The sequence below is a fragment of the Chaetura pelagica genome, unplaced genomic scaffold (genome assembly GCF_000747805.2).
Source record: "Chaetura pelagica isolate M959 unplaced genomic scaffold, ChaPel_1.0 scaffold263, whole genome shotgun sequence".
NCBI lineage: Eukaryota > Metazoa > Chordata > Aves > Apodiformes > Apodidae > Chaetura > Chaetura pelagica.
In genome coordinates, this window is record NW_009952797.1 from 764211 (window position 1) to 784012 (window position 19802).

The 19802-nt window shown below is 41.9% G+C and overlaps 1 protein-coding gene across 2 annotated transcripts in view; it reads right to left on the bottom strand.

Moving 5' to 3' along the window:
- Positions 1 to 1584: 1584 nt before the first annotated feature.
- The window catches only part of CYFIP1 (cytoplasmic FMR1 interacting protein 1), a 56710-nt gene continuing 38492 nt past the window's right edge, over positions 1585 to 19802 (bottom strand). For both annotated transcript variants that reach the window (XM_009994829.1, XM_009994828.1), the window contains 8 exons: positions 16552 to 16695; positions 15108 to 15198; positions 8843 to 8973; positions 6449 to 6521; positions 5248 to 5342; positions 3863 to 4101; positions 2871 to 3018; positions 1585 to 1995 (listed from right to left, as the gene is read on the bottom strand). In XM_009994829.1, the coding sequence (XP_009993131.1) occupies positions 1831 to 1995; positions 2871 to 3018; positions 3863 to 4101; positions 5248 to 5342; positions 6449 to 6521; positions 8843 to 8973; positions 15108 to 15198; positions 16552 to 16695 (1086 nt within the window). In that variant the 3' untranslated portion in view covers positions 1585 to 1830. The remainder of the gene's footprint in view (positions 1996 to 2870; positions 3019 to 3862; positions 4102 to 5247; positions 5343 to 6448; positions 6522 to 8842; positions 8974 to 15107; positions 15199 to 16551; positions 16696 to 19802) is intronic.

A 19802-nucleotide genomic window follows, 5' to 3' on the forward strand; every position in this document is an offset into this window, starting at 1 on the left:
TGCTGAAAATTAATAAAGCATAAGCTACTGTTAAAAATGTGAAGCAAACTCGATAGGATTGCTGACTTCTCCTAAACCTATACTAACTAAAGGGAAAAGAAAAAAAGCTTGTAACTTTCAGATGTTAGAGACTAATTTTGCCATTTAACAGCATTAGAATTTACACCCTTAGTTATTTTAAATTTTTTCTTAAACCAGCCCTTATTAATTAAATCATTCCTGCACCCCAGTGGCAAGCCAAAGCCTTGAGTGCATGAGATTTACCCCTAAACCAAGGGCTAGCTCAACAAATTAAGAAAGCTGTGCATTTCCTTAATGGAAGCCTGAAGCATAGGGAAATGTTTGGCTGGCTAAACATCTTCACACAGTGCTGTGAAGAACTGAACATAAATGTTTCTCAAAGAAAACCATGTCAAGCACCTTGTAAAGAAATGCTGCAACAAGCTGGTGGAACAAAGCACAGGCATGGAAGCTCTCCAGAAACTTCCTGTGGGAGTGGAAATTTGCTTATAGGTTGCCTGACAAATCTCTATCCTCTGTTTTGCTGAAGAATTTCAGTTAATTTATTTTCCCAAAATCCAGTTCTCTTCCACCTCTTGCTGTGAGACATCTGAAAAGAGCTGACCAGAAGATGTGCTCTAACCTTGACCTGTGAAGAGGGGAGGGACAAAAATAGGTTCTCAAAGGGATGTGTTCTTTTTTTCACACCTGGTTAGAAACATCAACTAAATAACACCTCCAGAAATCCATATCCCGGGTAAAATGTGTAATTATCTGTGTCTGTTCAGCCATCTTCATTCATGTCAGGTCTGAGCTGATCCTAACAGCCAACTGAAAAGCTCTGAGGACCCTGCAGTAAAAGCAAGCAGGAGTTGACTACTTTTGGCTGAGCATGTTGCTTTCAAATTCAAGTTTTATAGTTGCAAAGTTTTACAAACAACTTCACTCATGCAGTGTTTGCATCATACAATAAGTGTAATTAAACAACTACTTTCCATAAGTAAATCATTATTATTAACATTGTTAGAAGCTTCTGTCCTGGGACAGAATACACCTGATCACTGTATTAAAGATGCTTGTAAAGAAGGATTTCTTATCACTTGTAAATGTATTCTGGTACACGGGGGTGTATTGCCAGCCAAAACATAAATTGTGTTAGAAGCTCTCATTAAGAAAAAGTAATCAGTCCCCATTCTTATCAATCAAACTACTGCTTATTAAAAAGATCAGTCACCTCCATGTTAAGTAACTTGGAAACAATCACCTTAATTAGCCTTCATTTCCATAATTACTCAAGAGATCTCAGAGACTAGCTTTGCAAAGAAGAAAAACAATCGACTGACTAGAAAAATTACAAAGCACCAGCAGAGTTTGTTGTTTGTTTTTTTAATAAAGGCTAATTAAGCAGTTAATTCTCTAATACAAACAATTAGAAATTGATCTCGAAATTAGTTTTTTTCTACAGACCCCAGTTTCTCATCCTCCACTGCTCTTATTTTGATCGCTTCAGGGGAAAACGATGCCAGTCCACTCTAAAATGGCCACTTCGGTACAGGAATGCAAAAGAGATTTCAAAAATCTTGGACAGTTGCAAGTTTTTAATCAAAAGTGTATAAAATTTTAGTCTAGAAAAATAAGTCTAGATTGTGTACAGTTACTGTGCTTGGAGGCTGACGAGGACAGTGCACCACTCAAATGGCACAGACAACGCCAAAAAATGCAGACCAGAGTATTCCTTGAAACTGTTGGTGTCATTTTTGTTGGTTGGGTTTTTTTTCCCTCATACTTTTTAGCCTAAAGTGGTGCAAAAAGGATCACGGGGTGGGAGGTCTAGTTGCTGGCAAGGGACTGATGAATAGGTGGCTGGAAGCAGCGCACGTGTTCGACGGGTGTGCTCTCCCCATCGCCGGACTTCAAATACTTGTCCAAAATAGCAATTATTTCATCATTCAGAATCTGGAATTTGCGAATTCTCTCAACCATTTTCTTCAAGGGCTGCAAACAACAACAACAAAAAAAACAAACAAAAAACCCAGACACATAGGAATTAGCTCTGGAGATAAAAAGCCTTAAGACAAGACGCAGCAAATGCGGTTACCTCACCTCTCCCAGCAATGTTAAGAATGTCTCCCTGACACTGCTAATCCCGTACAAATCCAGGGTGCGTTTTAATTTTTGATAGTGCTGCTTTTTGTACAAGAAAGGGCAACGCATAACAGCCCTGTCATAATCTGAATGCACATGGATGAGATGAGAAGCATTAAGAAATTCCCACATCTTCAGGAAATAAGAATTCGCACTGGCCAGTCTTCCAACTCCAGTACTAATCATAGAATCATAGAATTGTTAAGGTTGGAAGGGACCTTAAAGATCATCTAGTTCCAACCCCCCTGCCATGAGCAGGGAACTCTACCACTAGACCAGGCTGCACAAAGCCTCACCCAACCTGGAGCCTCATGCTTCAGGGATGGGGCATCAACAACGTCCCTAGACAACCTATTCCAGCACCTCACCACCCTTACAGTGAAAAATTTCTTCCTAATATCTAACCTAAATCTCCCCTCTCTCAGTTTAAAGCCATTACCCCTTGCCCACTATCTTTTCTGATGAGAAGTCCCTCCCCAGGTTTCCTGTAGCCCCTTCAGGTACTGGAAGGCCACTATAAGGTCTCCCTGAGGCCTTCTCTTCTCCAGGCTGAACAGCCCAACTGTCTCAGCACCTTTTGTTCCCAAGTACCCCAGTACCCTCATTTTTAACATTTCACTCTAAAAAGCAATTGTTAGATCTACACTGCATCTGAGAACACACAGCTCTGACTTACTGTTGCTTCGCTTAATACAGCAAACACAGAACAGATGTTTTCAACTCACCACGTTCTTTATAACCTCGTCTTTGCCATCATGCTTCTGGACTTTCAACAGGTGGTAGCAGAAATCCAGCACATCAAAGCGGCGCTGCTGCCCCAAAAGCACGATGATCATACAGCCTGCCCAGTGCAGGCCATCTCCAAAGCACTGCCTGAGACAGGAAAACACCACGTAAAGCACCTTGCTTGTAGGTTGCACCTACACCATCAGCCATTACACTGAACTACAGCAATATCACCCCAGAGGATGTTAGACATTCATCTTGAAAATATGGCAACATCTCTAGCAAATGAAGCTCTCGCTTTAGATGCCACAAGGGATGCAAATGGATGTTTAACAAAAAAACACGAGTCCTCCCCCCAGTTTTACACGACAGTTACTCTAAAAGCATGTACTCCCTGCTTGACTCCACTGGCATTACATCTCATTTTCAAAGGAAACAACACTCCCAAAGAAAGTGGGAATTCCACACTGCTCTGCTCCCTCGCGCTGCAGGCACAAAACGAAGAAAACATCCTATGATGGTGCCTCCGTAACTGCTCAGTGAAGAGCACATTACAGCTCAGGAGTCTTTCAAAGTAAGGACATTACCAAAATTAACAGAACCAAGGACAACAGTCCCTGCTAAACTCATGTTAACTTCCAAGTGCTCGTTCCTGCTCTTAATCCAGAGAAGAAAACACTTGTTAGAAAAGCTATTTCATTTAACTTCATTAGATAAACATGCTATTTCATTTAACTTCAGCAACTACTACTGAAAGATGTGCGGTAGGGCCTGTTTGTCATGGGATCATTCATTCCACACTGGCAATACTTAAAACAGAAGGCTACTTTTGTTCAAGATACAACAGTATCTGTGTGTATGGAGCAGGAGCCCCTCTGGGTGACTGCAGCACTTGCCCTTGGTTTCACACTGAGCCCTCACAGACTGGCAGACAAACCCCCACTCGGTTCCAGGCAGGACGAGCAAAGCTCAGCTGCCCGGCAGTACGTACTCCACCGTGAACTCGTGTGTTCCCACAGGGATGCAGTAGACGAACTGCATGGCGCTCCAGAGGCGATGGAATTCCACACACTCGTCCACGTGCATCACCCCGTTGCTGGGCAGGGGCCCGCGCCAGATAGGGTCATCCAGGAAGGAGCGGATCCTGGTCAGGATCACCTCAAACATGGACAGCCCGCAGCAGAGGCGCTCCTTGGTCAGCAAGTCCCCTTCCCTCGCGATGGCTATTTGCTGCGGTGGGGAGAAAGAAAGGGCACAACCCTGGTAAAAGCCACTTGACTTCCTTCCTTTCTTCTTTGTCTTTTAAAAAATACACCACCGTCTTTTTTCAGTTTCTCTTGGTTTATTCTAGGAGATTCTTCTCCTGACATGACATGAGGTCAGAAGCTGCCAACCTGGGGTTCAGTTCAGTGGAAAAAGCATTCAGAGAAAATGGTAAAAGCCTTTTTCAGCAGACAGGCCACTGCTGTCGTAAGTCATGCTAACTGCAGTAAATGCTAATCCTGAACTAGTCCCAGGAAAATGTAAAGAAGTCTTTGCCTGAATGGAGGCAGAAAGAAAAATCACAGAGTTCAGTGTTCAGCAGTAGTTATGGCCTGCTCTCCTCTGCACATCTCCCTCAGCTGCTTGTGCTACAGGTGGGAAAGCTCCAAACACACCACAAACAGGCTGAGACAAAACCCATGGATGACAATGGTGAGGTTTGGCTTAGCTTCTGCCACCACACTGAGTGCTCCCCTAAGGAGCATCACCTACCAAGCTGCAGCAGGCAGGATGATAAAAACAGTCTGAAGTCTTTGCTTCAGAGCACTCTGCTCTTAGCTTCTGCAACTGACATCTCAATCACTTGTAAATTGCTATGGGTAGCAGGGAATTACTGTCCCCCTCACACTCAGAGAAAGGAAAACAGCGCTGAAGCTGCAAAGGTAGTTCAAGAATGTTCTCTTTGGTCTTTGTGTTTCCAGGAAATCTCAGCTCACTTTCCAGGAGTTTCTAATCATCTGGCTGAGAGGGGGAAAAATTATTTTAAAAATATGTATACATGTGCAAGAAAATTGATTGACTTTCACAGAATTTGCACTAGGACATCTCAGGCTGGCCCTTCTCCTGAGAGGGTATCCCATAGTCACATACATGCAAATCAGCATTTTCCCCAAAACATGTCAATTCCACCCCAGTCTCAACAGTTTTCAACTTCTGAGCTTTAACAGCTGTACCAGCTCCGTAGATCTGAAAAAAAAATAAAAATCCTGTTGTGTGAACCCTCTGGCCATGCAGATTGAAGTTCTGACACAGCTATTGGCATGTGTGAAGGGACAGGCTTTCTAGTGCTCATAAACTTCTTGAATTGCTTGCGACACCAATGAAAGAGATTACCTGGGGTGTGCCTAGTCTTTCAATCAGAGGAACCAAATGTAACGGAGCATATTTTGATTCTAGTCTCTTCATTTTAGCATCAAGTCTTTCACCCTCTGAAAGGAAAAAAAAATAAGTCTTTTCACACAAGCTTTATTCAGTGCAGAAGGAAACTAGTTATGTTACTTAATAACTTCAGTTCTAATTACCTGGTTAATCGTCAATGCACTTTTAGAAAAATATGTTTATATTTTAAAATGTTGCACTGCATGTGCATAGAAAAGGATTTGTAGTAGAACACAATTCATTAACTGAATTCAAGAAAGAATATAAGGCTCTATTATGCCACTACTGCTAGCCTCCCACTTGTACGAAGCCAAGTAAATTGTCCTTATCATGCATAAACTGCTTGCCTCCAGAAGGTGGGGTATAATGAGGGTAGAATCTTATGTATAGCAAGACTTAAAAAAGCAGCTGGCACCCCCTCATCACTGGCAAGTAGGAAATGTTCTCTGGCAAATGGGAAAACACTGTTTACAATGGCCTGGTGAGTTATACGAAGAGATGCCAGTAGCTGTGGTGAGTCTGGAAACACTGTAAAAGATTTTTAGCTGATGGTATTTTTCCGAGCAGAAAAATCAGCTGCTGTGGCAGCAAGAAACGGGGAGGAAAGGAGACAGAGGAGCAACACAGAAAGCAGAGAAGCATGAGGGGAAAAAGAAAGCTCTCTTTCTGATGCTGAAGGATGAGGAAAGCAGATACCAGAGGAAGCAATCCTGCTAATATTCACCACTGCATGCTCAGTTCAGAAAAATGCATGTGAAAACTCTACTGGGACAACCGAGCACTTAGTGTACTTACTCTGCTGACAGACTGCCTATACCCTGTGTGATCAAGCCCACCTCATTTACTTACAATCATTCAAGATAGATAGCACCTTAGGAAAAGCCTCTTACCACACCCACATAGAGGGGTAAATACTGCCCTGGGTATCTGTTCCACTTTGTCATGGCATTTCTCGTCTTCTGCTTGTAGTTTGTGCTGAGCTTCATGAAGAAGCACATTTTTCAGCCAGGCAAACAGTCCTGAATCTGTTACCTCTGTCCCATAATCAAGAGCAGTGGGCTGTAAAGGATGGCTGAGGACAGTCACCACGACCACAGCAGCAGGCACAGAAAGTGGGAAGCATTACCCAAGGAAAGGGTTTTCACTCAGCTGGTACCTTTGACGTGAACTCTGGGCAGGATGTTTTGGAACGGTGCCGCGTGCAGCAAGTCACACACTTCCTCGAGGGACTGGAACAGAAAGGAAACGAGAAGCATTTAAGACTGAAGAATCCCCGAAGCACAGCAGATCCCCAGAACAGGCTCTCAAAAGCGTGCTGTCAGCACGGCGGGAACACCAGGGGGCAGCCAGCCTCCGCGCCACAGCACCCAGCTGCTTCCACCTCACTGGGTCGCTCCCGAAGACCATTTGATTTCACGGGGTTACCTTGGATTCCCAAACAAACTCCAGCAGCTCCCCTCCCACCCTCTGCTGGCAGCTTGTAAAGGACAGGCTATTTATTAAAAAGACTAATTCAGAGTGAGTAACTTCGGTGTGGAAGTGGCAGACTTGCTCTTGTGCAAACAGAGCGGTGAAGATGACTCACTGCTTCGTTATTTTTATAACCTGCGCTCTTTCCACAACCTGTTATCTTGGGGGAGGCATCTTTTCACCAGGCAGGCTGACACATGAGAACAGCAGTGAACCAGCTCTCATGAAGTATTTTACATCTTTAGGGATGGAGGAAAAGGCTCTTGGCTGCTGTATGTGTCTGCAGAGAGAATGCAGAGATGACCAGAAGCAGATGCATGATTTTGTTAAGCCCCACTCCTGATTTTTGCAGCAGAGGCCCTGCTTATTTGTAGTTCTCCTAGGCTGGTATTAGAAGAGATGATCATCAGCCACACCCTCAGCAAGAACAGGGTACCTGACTTACTACACCCTTCCCACACATAGTTCCTTACATTTGAACTTGATGCTCTCAAATATATTTTCCAGCCTCAATGATTCTATTGTTTTATGTCAACACCATGGAAATGCATGTGCTAGGCAACCAAGATTAACAGGACCCACCCACTAGCAGACACATCACACACCCACTATTTGCACCAGGGTAAAGTCTAGATAAATTATGGTAGATGACCACAGTGGAAAAACACTGAAATAAGCATCAGACATCAGGGCACCACTGAGGACAAAAACAAGAGTAGAGGAAGCACACCAGAAACCGTCACCAAGGCAGCACACCAAAGAACACACCTCCAGAGCTGCTGTCACTTCAGTACAGCCTCAAGCAGTGAGGGCCCTCACCTGCCTGCCCTTTCATCACATACCCTGTCAGTCTGAATGCAAATTAATGCAGTTTCTCATTTTGTTTCAGCTATCCCATTACTGAAATACAGGTTTGCTGCTTGTCACCTGTCCCTCCAATTAGTCTCCACCATGAGGAAGGGATTCTCTAACACCATGAAGTCTGAGGAACAGCAGGTCTTCATTACCTTACCTAAAATCAACAGCTTTAATACACCCTAGAGGAGGAGTATTCCATGAGGCTTTATTTTTGTGCAGCAGCAGGACCCCATCCAGCTTGCTGAGGAAATGATGTAGGTGGCTCAGAGCCAGCAGAGATCTCTACATGAGGGGCAGCCCAGCCTCAGCAGCAGCATGTGCTGCCACAAAGTGGGCAGAACATCCTGTACATGCAGGCAGGGGAGAGACTCCCCACCCGAGTCTCAAAAGAACAACACAGGTAAAGAAAGGGAAGATGGCACACCTGATGCTTTTCTCCTAGAGAAGCAATGCCCACTTGTCCCTCCATAAACACCCAAAAGCATGAAGATCAAGAAATTACAGGTCTGGCCATTCTGTTTAAACATCAGATTGTGTAATATGAAAGAAGAGTAGGAAAAGAAAACGAGAAGCAGGGATAAAGCCCAGTTGTAGCACTGTGCTCTCAGCAGTGGGCAGCTTCACATGCTGTAAGAGAAGGCTAAGGCATCTAAGAAAGAGTTGAATCACTGGACACATTTCACAACCTCATTCAAGCTAAGACAGATGAATGTCTGGCAAGAGTGGATACCACTGTCAGTCATCCAAGCAGCAAGAAGGATGTCCAAGAAGTCCATGTCAGCCTTGCAACGTTTCAGATGACAAGAGGAATGACTAGCAGGGAAGGAAAATAACAGCAGCAGCCACACGACTCATTGACATCACCAAGAGGGCAGGCACTCCATGACTGCCTGCAGGAATACTACGTTTTATCATAATTCATGATGAAGGTCAGAATATCTGCTCCTCAGGTACTGTACATGAGGCAAGGTCTTTCACCCAGCAAAGTGAGAGACAGAGACATGAAATCTTCTCTACTTTCCTGGATCTATTCTCAAAGACAGACATGAAAGCCCCTGCAAAACTGTAAGGGACCCGACCAGGGAAACGTTTCTACCCATCTGCCCATCAGCAACTGCGAATTTGCAGATTTCAACCTTGTTATTGGTGATGTTAGTAACAAAAATTGCACAGCACATTTTGAGACACAGATGGCTTTTAAACTAGCACAGCAGGCACCTACCAGACTTTGTTCAATGAGGAGGCAAAACAGGACGGCATTTCCCACTTCCCGCAAATTCTGGAAGCAGACAGTCTTCAGCTCTGCATATTCAACAATGTCCTTCAACTGATGGTGAAAAAACTCCAAGATACCTGAAATCAAAAGAGAAGCAAAACAAATTAAATTTAAGGAGCCAGAATGAAATCTACTGATGATCACACCTCTTACCTTGGGAAAGCAGGCAAAAGATTCTTGTTGTGCATAAGAGTCATATGGATCAGAATTAATTTTTCTCTCTGCCTCAAAAGCACACTAATTTTCTAACCAATTTGCCTACTCAAAGGCTGTATTGTTGTACACTGCAGCAGAGCACAACTAACCAAGGGTGTGGGGTTAGAGTTCTTCCTCCATGGATCAGGACATGAGATTTTTTTTATCTCTACATGTGCAGCCTAGAGGAAACTGAAAGGAGCGACATTTAAATACATTAAAAATCAGAGGTTAGAATAACAGAATCATTTAGGTTGCAAAAGACAGAAACAGCAGAGAGTACTCTGACAGGCAACAAGGAATGCTATTACCTAAACCCACACTGAAGGTGTGACTGAGACCAAAGCAAGACAGTAAGACAACTCAAAACAAAGAACTCAAAAAGCCTTAAGTTTCATACCAGAAAAAATACATATTGTCTTTAATAGTCACTCCAGGTGACAGAGTTACTCTCAATGTCCTGAACAAATATCCTTATTTCTTCACTCAAAGCTGCAGCCTCCAGATACAGACATATAAACACACACACGCATTCATGGACAAATGGTGTCATTATTTTGAAATTGTCACCCAGTATCTGGCATGCAGTTGTTCCAAACACAACAGTGTACTGCTTCCTCTTAGATGAAGAGCTTGATATACTGGCAAAGCAGACAAAAGTTTACTGAGCTACATAGCTGTTTTTGATAGAACAGAAAGGACACAAAGCATGGTCTGCTCCCCAGGGGAGTCCTGTGGCAGAAATGTATCCTCATGTTGTCTTTAATGTTTGAGCAATGGCATCCCCAATTACACTTCCTTGTACTGTACAGTACAAAGAACAGTATTTTTATGAAAGACTATGCATGCATAACAAAGCCCTGGAAAAGAACAAGTGTCTCGGGAAAGTTACTTGCACTGAACTGCATGCAACCTTTCACCTTCCCCTAATTTTATTTGTAGGTACAATTCATAAGTTGAGTTAATTATATATATGTAGCATTTCGCAAGGCAAATGAATCAAGTGGTTTTGCTCCTTCTCTCCAAGAAAGCTATTTTAATTAAACCCCTCTATTCCTGCAGATGGGATGACATTAGGTGTCATAATAATTGATTTTATAATCCCAGTTTCTGATTTACAGAGCTCAACAGAAGCAAAGGCTGTTGATATAAAACAGATCCAGCAAAGTACAGATGATTAGTAAAGGATTAGGTTCCATCTCTGCTTCCAAAATCCTATATCAAGAGTATTCAAACAGCAGATGCCAAGTTTCAGCTGTCCAGTCTGTACACTAATTAATTTGGGATGTCAGACCAAGTCAACACTAATTAATTTAGGAACTCAGACCAAGTCAACACATGCAAAACAAAGCTGGTTAGATTTCTTCACTTTGGCCACCTTTCATCATCTGTAAAGCAGCCTCAATTCACACCTACAGACCCAAATGTTCCTGACCTCATAACAATTCTGGTACCTAAAAGATTAGCACAAACATTAGCTATTAAGTCTACAACCAAATTGCTAACAACAAACTAGATCTTGAATATAATTACTGGTCTAATTGTGTTATGGGTTATTTTCTGCATAGTACTGACTTGACTATTGTCAAGTAAAATCTGCTAATCTACAACAGCAAAACTTCTCCCAAGAAACTGGATGCTGTAACAAACTTTGGTTTTCATTAGCTACAAATACTTCTTTAGCTCACAAGAGACATTATTAACTGTGTATCAGCAGTCATGCCATTCCGTTCAATAGAACTGTTGGTAAGGCTTAACCACATGTGATATCTGGGAGTGATGATCAAGTAGCCTGTGCACTGTGCTTATTTTGATAGCAATAAATACACTTTTGTTCAGCAAATCTAATCAGTCCTTACTGCCCTTTCATAGCCACCTAAGTGATGTGTGTTGCCTCCAAATTCTTTCAAGGAATCTGTGATTCCCTCCAAAAACTTTCTCCAATATTCCAGAAAAAACTATGAATAAATTTCCTTCCCCCAAAGACTCAGCCATTATGCCCCCATCAAAAAATTATTCTCCCAGTCATCCAAGTTGAATCAAAAACTTGGGATAACAAGAAGCATCACTAGCAATGCTTTCCCAAACGCCTCTAGCCACTACCACCCTCCACCACATTTCCCAGCCCAGGCTCCAGTTCCTGTTAGATCTTGACCTGAAATATTCCAGAAAAAGGCAGGGTGGAAGACAGCTTTTTTTGCCAGGTTGCTGTGCCAAAGCAGCAGAGAAGGTGTTGGCCAGCAGCACAATCAGCCCATGGAGAGATGGGAACATAACAGCTGGTGGCAGGGGGAGGCTTCCCCAGATTGCCATGTGAACATATGGGATTTCAAGAGATCATGGCCTGGAGTAATGAGTGTTTATCCCTGCACCAGCTTTGTGTGTTTTGCTTGCTGCTTTTTTTTTTAAAGAAGAAATAAGGAAATACTATACTGAGGAAAAAAGACACAATAAGGCTGCTTTTCCACCAAGTTTATATCTTGCTAAACCCACTGATTTTTAGTTTTCTTTTAAGTAACTTTATTTTCAAGGGGTAATATACCAGTGACTAAAAAAAGCCTCATCTCACAGCAAAGCTGACAAATTACTTTCCTCATCATATCCAATGACACTTCAGAGTGACAGGACACAAAATACTCGTTTATAAAAAGCAGGAGTGTCATACTCAAACACCAGAAAAACAGTGGAAGAAAATGTTGCCTCCAAGAGGAAATTTCAAGTTTAAACTCTAACAGGCCAATATTCCTTTAAGAGCTTTAGAAGCTTAAAGAGGTCCCTTTAAAAATCCTTACACTTAATGTATTTTTAGACAAATATTTTTATGACTACATGAGAGCAAGTTCCCCACTGCTTTAGACTGTTCCTATGGAAACAAACCCATTGGCAAACAGGAGTCCTGAACAAGTCTGATGCCACTGTCTGTACCCTGCTCCTTTTAGCAGGAACAAATCACTGTTTAGAAATCCACGGGTCTAGAAGGCTGATTATGTAGGGCTCAAGGAATTAAATCAACAGAGTCCAAACAAAGCTCTCCAAATGAAGTCTGAGGTGCACGAAATGGCTAATGACTTACTGAGCACACTTAAATCCCTGTGCATTTGGAGAATGGACTCAGGAAGTTAATTCTGAAATGATAAATGCATGTTACATCAAGACAGGGGAGTATCTCCATATTTAATCTGTGGATCAGAACCACAGTTTTGGTCCGCGTGTGTAGGTAGCGCTAATTATAAAGAAACAATTTGTTGCGAAAGAACAGAAGCAGCAGAGATGCTCTGTAACACTCAGACTTACCACTACAAGTAGTAACTTCTGCAGGGAGGTTTTGGAGGCAGAGGAGGGAACAGAGATCAGTCGGCATGTATTAACTGACTTGGTTTGCCACAGCAAATGTAAACAGGGTTTGAGCCTGCCCTTCCGCAATCTGGCAGTTCCTCTCAAGATGCCAGACGAGGACTAAAATCTACAGCATGTCCTCAATGCAGAGAACATTTTCCTTTATCAGTCAGAGCTGCTCCAAGGACAAACAGCTCCTGTCAGAGTGCACAACGTGATTCTTCAGTGATGTGAGAGAGGATGGCAGTGCCCTGGGCTTTCACACACATCTTCTAGGAGCTTCAAATGGAAAGGGGGAAGCAGTGTGATACTGCTGTAACAGTCGTCTCTCCCACTTCTTGGAAGAGACTCTCTGGGAAGTTATTAAATGCCCACTGCTAAAAATAGTTCAGAACAGGAAAAATACACGTCAAGAAAAAACCTGCTAAGAATAAGGGCAGTAAGGGAGTGCAAAATTAGGTTGGTTTTTGAGATCCAGTGCAATTCTAGTGGCTACAAGGTTCCATTCAGAGTTACTCTGATCTCTTGGTACAGCAGGCATCTAAACATATGAGATTTCTCTTGGAAGAGTAAATAAGAGGTCAAAGCAGTTTGTCATCTCTACAAAACAGGAAAGTGATGGAGGACTTTTGAAATGTTTTAATCAACCATTGCACAGGTAAAGATTTGCCTTTCCTATAAAATAATTGCCTTTTAACCTCAAAAGAAGGTTTCTGCTTAAGTCCCTGGGCATCTCCTGCCAAATACTCCCTCCTTACAGGGGAGCAGTTCTGGCAAAAGAGACTATGAGCTTCCTAATGTCACCTGCAGCATCACAGAGCCTGGTGATGCATAGTCTGTATTTGAGAATACCTACTGCTTGTGCAGTCAGACCTTAATGAGTGGCTAAAAACCTCAGACAGATTATTTTTATACTGCTAAGTACTATGATTCATCCATTTCTGTGCTCGAGGGAGAAAAACAGGAAGGAAACAGTAAGTCCTCAATTTCATTTAACATCGGTAATGAGTGTCAAACAAGCTGTGGGAAGCAGAAAAAAAAAAATCAATCTCATTCCAGTTGGAGTGGCATTTAATAAACCTAAGCAACTTTGGAAAAATAAATATATACTCAGGAGGTGGGAGGCACATGGAAGGATTAATCTGTGTTAATTACAAGTTGCGGAGGAGGAATATTTTGAAGGATGGGGAGGCATTTCAGAATTTCAGTGAACAATGTGATAAATACTAATTAGCCAATTATTTCTCCATAGTAGCAAGCAGCTTTCAAAGTAATTTCTACTTCTGCAACTGTCACACCTCCTGTTAAGTGGCTAAGAAGCACCCCACAGAAGCCTCAGACATAACTATTCTGGCAGGACCAGTTTGCCTCTTAGTAGTACCAGTCCTTTTATCTTACATTTGATAAGGGCAAGGGAAGTGAGGCTTTTCCAGAGAATTGAGGTTATCTAAATAAGACACACACAACCAAGTGTCAGACACTAACTGGAAGAGAGAAGAGCTCAACACACTGATGAGAAAGACTAGAAATAGAAACTATTGTGAACCTCCCAGCTCAATATCAAATATCATAGGATCACAGAATTGTCACAGTTGGAAGGGACCTCTAGAGACCATCTAGTCCAACTTCCCTGCTAAAGCAGGATCCTCTAAGAGCACATTACTCAGGGTTGCATCCAGGTGGGTCTTGAATGTCTCCAGAGAAGCGGACTCCACAACCTCCCCAGGCAGCCTGGTCCAGTGCTTTGTCACCCTCACAGGAAGGTTTTTTCTTATATTTAAGTGGAACTTTTTATGTTCCAGCTTGTGCCCCATGCCCTTTCACTGGGAACTACTGAAAGGAGTCTGGCTCCATCCTCCCTGCAGCCACCCTTTAGATACTTGTAGTCATTAATAAGGTCTCCCCTCAGTCTTCACTTCTCCAGGCTAAAGAGTCCTAGCTCTCAGCAATTTCCTCATACGAGAAATTCTCCAGTCTCCCAGTCATCTTTGCTGCCCTCCACTGGACTCTCTCTAGTAGTTCCCTGTCTCTCTTGAACTGGGGAGCCAAGAACTGGATACAGTATTCCAGATGTGGCCTCACCAGGGCAGAGTAGAGGGGGAGAATAACCTCCCTTGACCTACTGGCCACACTCTTCCTTATGCAGGCCAGGATTCCATCAGACCTCTTGGCACCAAGGGCACATGCTGGCTCATGGATAATTTACTATCTCCCAGGACTCACAGATCCTTCTCCTTGAAACTGCATTCCAGCAGGTCCCCCCCTAACCTATACTGGTGCATGGAGTTCTCCTCCCCAGGTGCAGGACCCTACACTTGCCATTGTTGAACCTCATTAGGTTCTTCTCTACCCAGCTCTCCAGTCTGTCCTGGTCACACCGTATATGTATATATATACATATATATATATACATACACACACCCCCACCCCCACATATATATGTGTATATATATAAAGCTGTCTGTGTACAGACTGACATATTTTTATTTGCTCTAAGCATAAAAGTCTTAAAACTTTACCTAATACTTTCAGAAAGCTCAACATTCAATGATTCTTGTTATTGACAAAAAAAGAAAGACTAAGTGCTGATTATTGGGAGAGACAAGAAAGGGAGTGAAAGAAGACAGTGATTAGTATCATCTTATTAAGGTTACTGTGGTAACACCAAATATAAACTAACCTGGAGAACCATACTCATGTCTTGGTAACCTACAGATCTTAGGCATCACTTCCATTAGGGTCTTGACATACTGAAGAATCGTCCCTTGTAACTAAAAGAGAGCAGATGTGTTGTAAACATGTCAGTGTTATTGAACTAAGAAACTTTACAACAAACTACATTCAAACTACACATGAACTGAACAAGCTCTAAGAATCTTGCATTTAATTCTGTCAGTCATCATTTTCAAAAAGGTGGCTTCTTCAAGTAAATACAGTTGCACTTTCCTTCATTAGCAAATCTTTTTCTACAGAAGAGTGGCACAAAACTAAGACGAGGAAGATAAAAAAGAGGAAACAATATTCTTCTCTTGCAGTCTCTATTGTCTAACCAACTTTTAGATTTGTTGGTAAAATAGTGGAATTTGAAAGCCTTCCAAAGCAACAACAGAAGAATCCTTAGTATTGGCTATGTCTGCAGGAGTTCAAGCTGGCTATTCCAGACACCCCAGTTGAGACAGTCAGTCTGCTTTCTCAGACACCTATCTCAAACCTGTCTCCCTACATTTGATCATTTGCACCAGGCATCAGCAGCATAGCTCCCTCCAGACCTTTTATTTTAACCTCTTTTATACATGTCCATGCATTCAGTGTTACCTTTAATGAATTGTGATGATTTACCACTTAAATAATTTTAAAAATCCCCCTTCAAAACAACAAACCAACACTTGATCACAAATCATGAAAAATATCTGTGTTTTCCTCTTTTCCTGAATATTAGACCACAGTTCCCCTTCAAGCAGGCTCCAACTTTTCTAGAATGTCAAAACCAACTCAAACCATTGTGGCAATTACTGTAAAGAAACTGCCAAATGTGTCAAGTACCTGAAGTGAGATTATGAAAATAATAATAATAATTGAACAATCAGCCCCTCAACCTCCTGCTAGTTACAGAAAAGGTCCTTTCCAACATCATCAGATACCCAGGCTGGATGGGTAACCTCTTCAACAGCTGGTGTGAGCACTCTTCTAAATAGGCTTGATGCTATCCATTGCTAGATCAAGCCCTGAGATTAAACATTCCTTGCGTCATCTGCCAATGATGTTACTAATGAAAGCCCTCAAGTTAGGCAAGGCAGAAAACACACTCCAGCTGTTCTCAAAAAAACACTGAAAAAGTCAATTTACAGTGCAACCCTCCAGCTGAAATCAAATTATATGAAATATGCATGCTGTTTATGGATGTATACCTATGCATACCTAACAGCACAGGCTACCAAGGCACATCATATATTGTTTCTACAAGACAAGTCTGAGTACTCTCAAACACAGCTTATACTGAACTTCAACGGAAGCAACATTTTAATCAGTTTTTATCTGAGATGTTATTTTCATGGTGTATTTCTTGAGACATTTCCTATGAGAAGCCATTTGGAATAGCAGAAAATGAAAGGCAGTTGGCATACCAGGCTCTTGACAACTTTCAGCAGCTCCTCCATCACCACAGCAATGCCCTGATACCCAAGAAGTCGACAGATGACTTTAAAGTGAGGTGGACCAACAAAATTCCTGTAGTTGCTGTAGATGCTGGAATATGCCAGATTCAATGCCTGAAATAAGAGAATAGATATGATTAATGACAATTTCAGCTGACTGCATCTTTATAATAATTTCATTTAAACCGCATTTAAAAGCATATTAAAAATAAAATAACTTTTTATCTCATTCTCTCCAACAAGTTAAAATACCAGGCTTCCTTTTTGTAAAGCAGGAAGTCCAAACAAAATGTCTGTATTAGCAAGAGAAACTTGTAAACCTTTTTTTTTTTTTTTTTCACCAGACATCTTCCAGTTACCATTTAAAAAGCCATGGACATTCCCTTTCATATCTTCCCATTTACACAGGTATGAATGGTTAAAAATAAACAGCACCACTCTTCAGATCCCTACATTTAAAGCACAGCTTCTATTCCTATATTCCTATATACATTTCCCATACAGAACATCTTGAAAGAAATTGTTTCAATTTTCAGTTCCTAAATAGGCTTTTTATGTCTCTGAGGACTCAACTACAAAAAAAAAAAAAAGAGCCTTCTGCAGTTACTGCTCTCTGCAACTAATTAATAAGGATCTCTTTTTTAAATCCCTTAGTTGTACACAAAATCAAAGCAAATCGATCCCTGAGACATAACTTCATGGAAATGATTCCAGAGTTGTATAAATAGGATAAGGTGCTTTGCCATTTTAATGACTACTTCTTCAAAGCAAACACAACTGGACCGACTGATGCTGTGCAGGATTTAGGAACTGTCTGGTGAAGCTGTGGATCAAAGGGGAGTTAGCGAACTTAACATACTCCATTTCTTTCAGTGGCTTGTTCTCCTAATATCCCAAAATTTAATTTTAAAAGGGAATCTTGTCAGTATGTTTTTTTTCTTTCCTGAAGTTTTCATTCTCCCTACTACATGCATGAAAGTCAGCATACTGTTAGACTTTTAACTCCACTCACATCAGCTGTAACAGAACATTTTCCTTCACCAGTATCTAGGAAGAACATCAACCTTCCCTCCAGTGCAGATCCTGCCCCAATTAGCCATGCAAGTCAGTATCAGATACTGTAATACTTGTCATTGCACAAAGAAACTACTAGGAATTCAAGTCATTATACTACCAAGTTCTTAGAATATTTTAGTCACATAAAGGAAAAGAACTTACAAATCATCTTTAGAAGAGTTCAGGATAGAAGAGACACATTTTTATTTATGTTGTAAATGTATATATACACCAGTTTCCAACATGTTTTGAGCTGTGGACTTAGAAATTTTAAAATTGTATTCTAACTTATAGTAACTGCAAATCTGGCAACAGGTCAACACTTTTTGGCCACCTTTTCTGGATTCCTTAGATGTACTTCACAAACCCTCATGTGTCAAAAATCGGTGCATTATAAAATAAATACATGAAAGCACAGGCTTTGAAGAGACCATCTAGGTCATAACAAGAAAGAAACAGAGACCCAAAACCAACTTTCTGAATCAGGCAACTCCTGAACTCCATGAGAAACTTTGCATATGTTGTCACACAGAATATTTATCATACTTAACAACCAAGAATTTTATAACCAGCAATATATTTCAGCAATGTGAAAATCAAAGAAGTTGCCAGTACTGAAATTCACTTTAAGGTTTAGTTATATTTCTTATGTGCCTGAACTTCTGTCTCCATCTATGTGAAGCAACTACACAGGAGGACAGCAAGACCTGCAGAAGATGGGGTTTTGGAGTTTTCTTGGTTTTCTTATCTTGTGGGTCCCCAGTGAACAAGAAGCTGACCACGAGCCAGCAGCATGTCCCTCATGGCAAAGGCAGCCAACAGCCAGTGGGGCTACATCAGGCAGAGCATTCCCAGCAGCTCAAGGGAGGTGAGGTGATCCATCCCCTCCACTCAGCAGTGGGCCTCAAAGATTATTAAGGGCCTGGAGCATCTCTCCTATGAAGAAAGACAGAGAGCTGATACTGTTTAGGCTGGAGAAGAGAAGGCTCAGGGGGAATCACATCCACCTGCCTAAGTAACTGCTGGGAGAGTAAAGATGATGGAGCCAACTTTGCTCAGCAGTGCCTAGTGACAGGACAAGGAGCAATGGGCACACACAGGAAATGCCATTTACACATCAGAAGAAACTTCACTATTGTGAGGGCAATCAGCCAGCGGGGCTGTGGAGTCTCTGTCCTTAGAGATGTTCAAGACCTTGCCAGACATGTCCCTGAGCAACCTGCTGCAGGTCACCCTGCTCTGGCAGGTCCCTCCAGCCTCAGCCGTCCATCAGCCTAGGAAGTTCTGTTCTAAGGACTGTCGATTTTCTGGAGGAGGGCTGTTTCCAAATACTCAGCCATTTTTTCTGTGAATGCAAACTAAAACAGACACTTGGCTAATTATTAGATTCCTAATACAGGACATAGTCCTGATATTAGATCAGAGCTGGCTAAAGGGCTAAACTTCAAACATACCCCAGAAGGGTACACAGTGTGGGTGTGCATAGCTTTCTGCTCACAGAAAGGGGGTCTGGGGCATTGACAGGGCAGAGCACTGGTGAAAACTTCAGAAAATAAGGGCAAATGAATGTTTCCATACATGAAGCACTGGTACAGTTGTCTCTAAAAGGTCAGATTTTGTCTTTCACTTTTGATGTTCCCAATCAGGTATGTCTTCACCATAAATGTGTCCAAACTATCTGTTTCAGCTACAATGCAAGAATAATTTTCCTCCATTAGGTCAAAACATTTTTCGTCCATGAGCTTAAAGGGAGGGAACTCCCCTTCACACAGCAGAAATTTGTCATACAAAAGCAAGCTCTAAAAACATGATTTAAATATCTAAAAAAATCACCAATACATAACAATAACAAAGCAGTCCATCTAAAAATACATTTAAATATCTTTCTTTTATGTAACCCTCATTGGGAAGTACATAAAATGGTCCACCTGTAAATGCTGGATTAGCAGAGCTTTATAAACTAAGACAAGGGATTTAGAAAACACCATCACACACCACTGCTGCTTCTAACCCCAATGAAGCACACAAGCATAAAAATCCTTCAGGAAGATGCCACTAACCAAGTTGGGGGGAGGGAGGAAGGCAAGGAAGGAGAAAGGGAGCATTTTTTTTTTTTTTTAGCCGTGTTTCCTCCCTACCTAAATTAAAGGAAAAAAAAGGGGGGG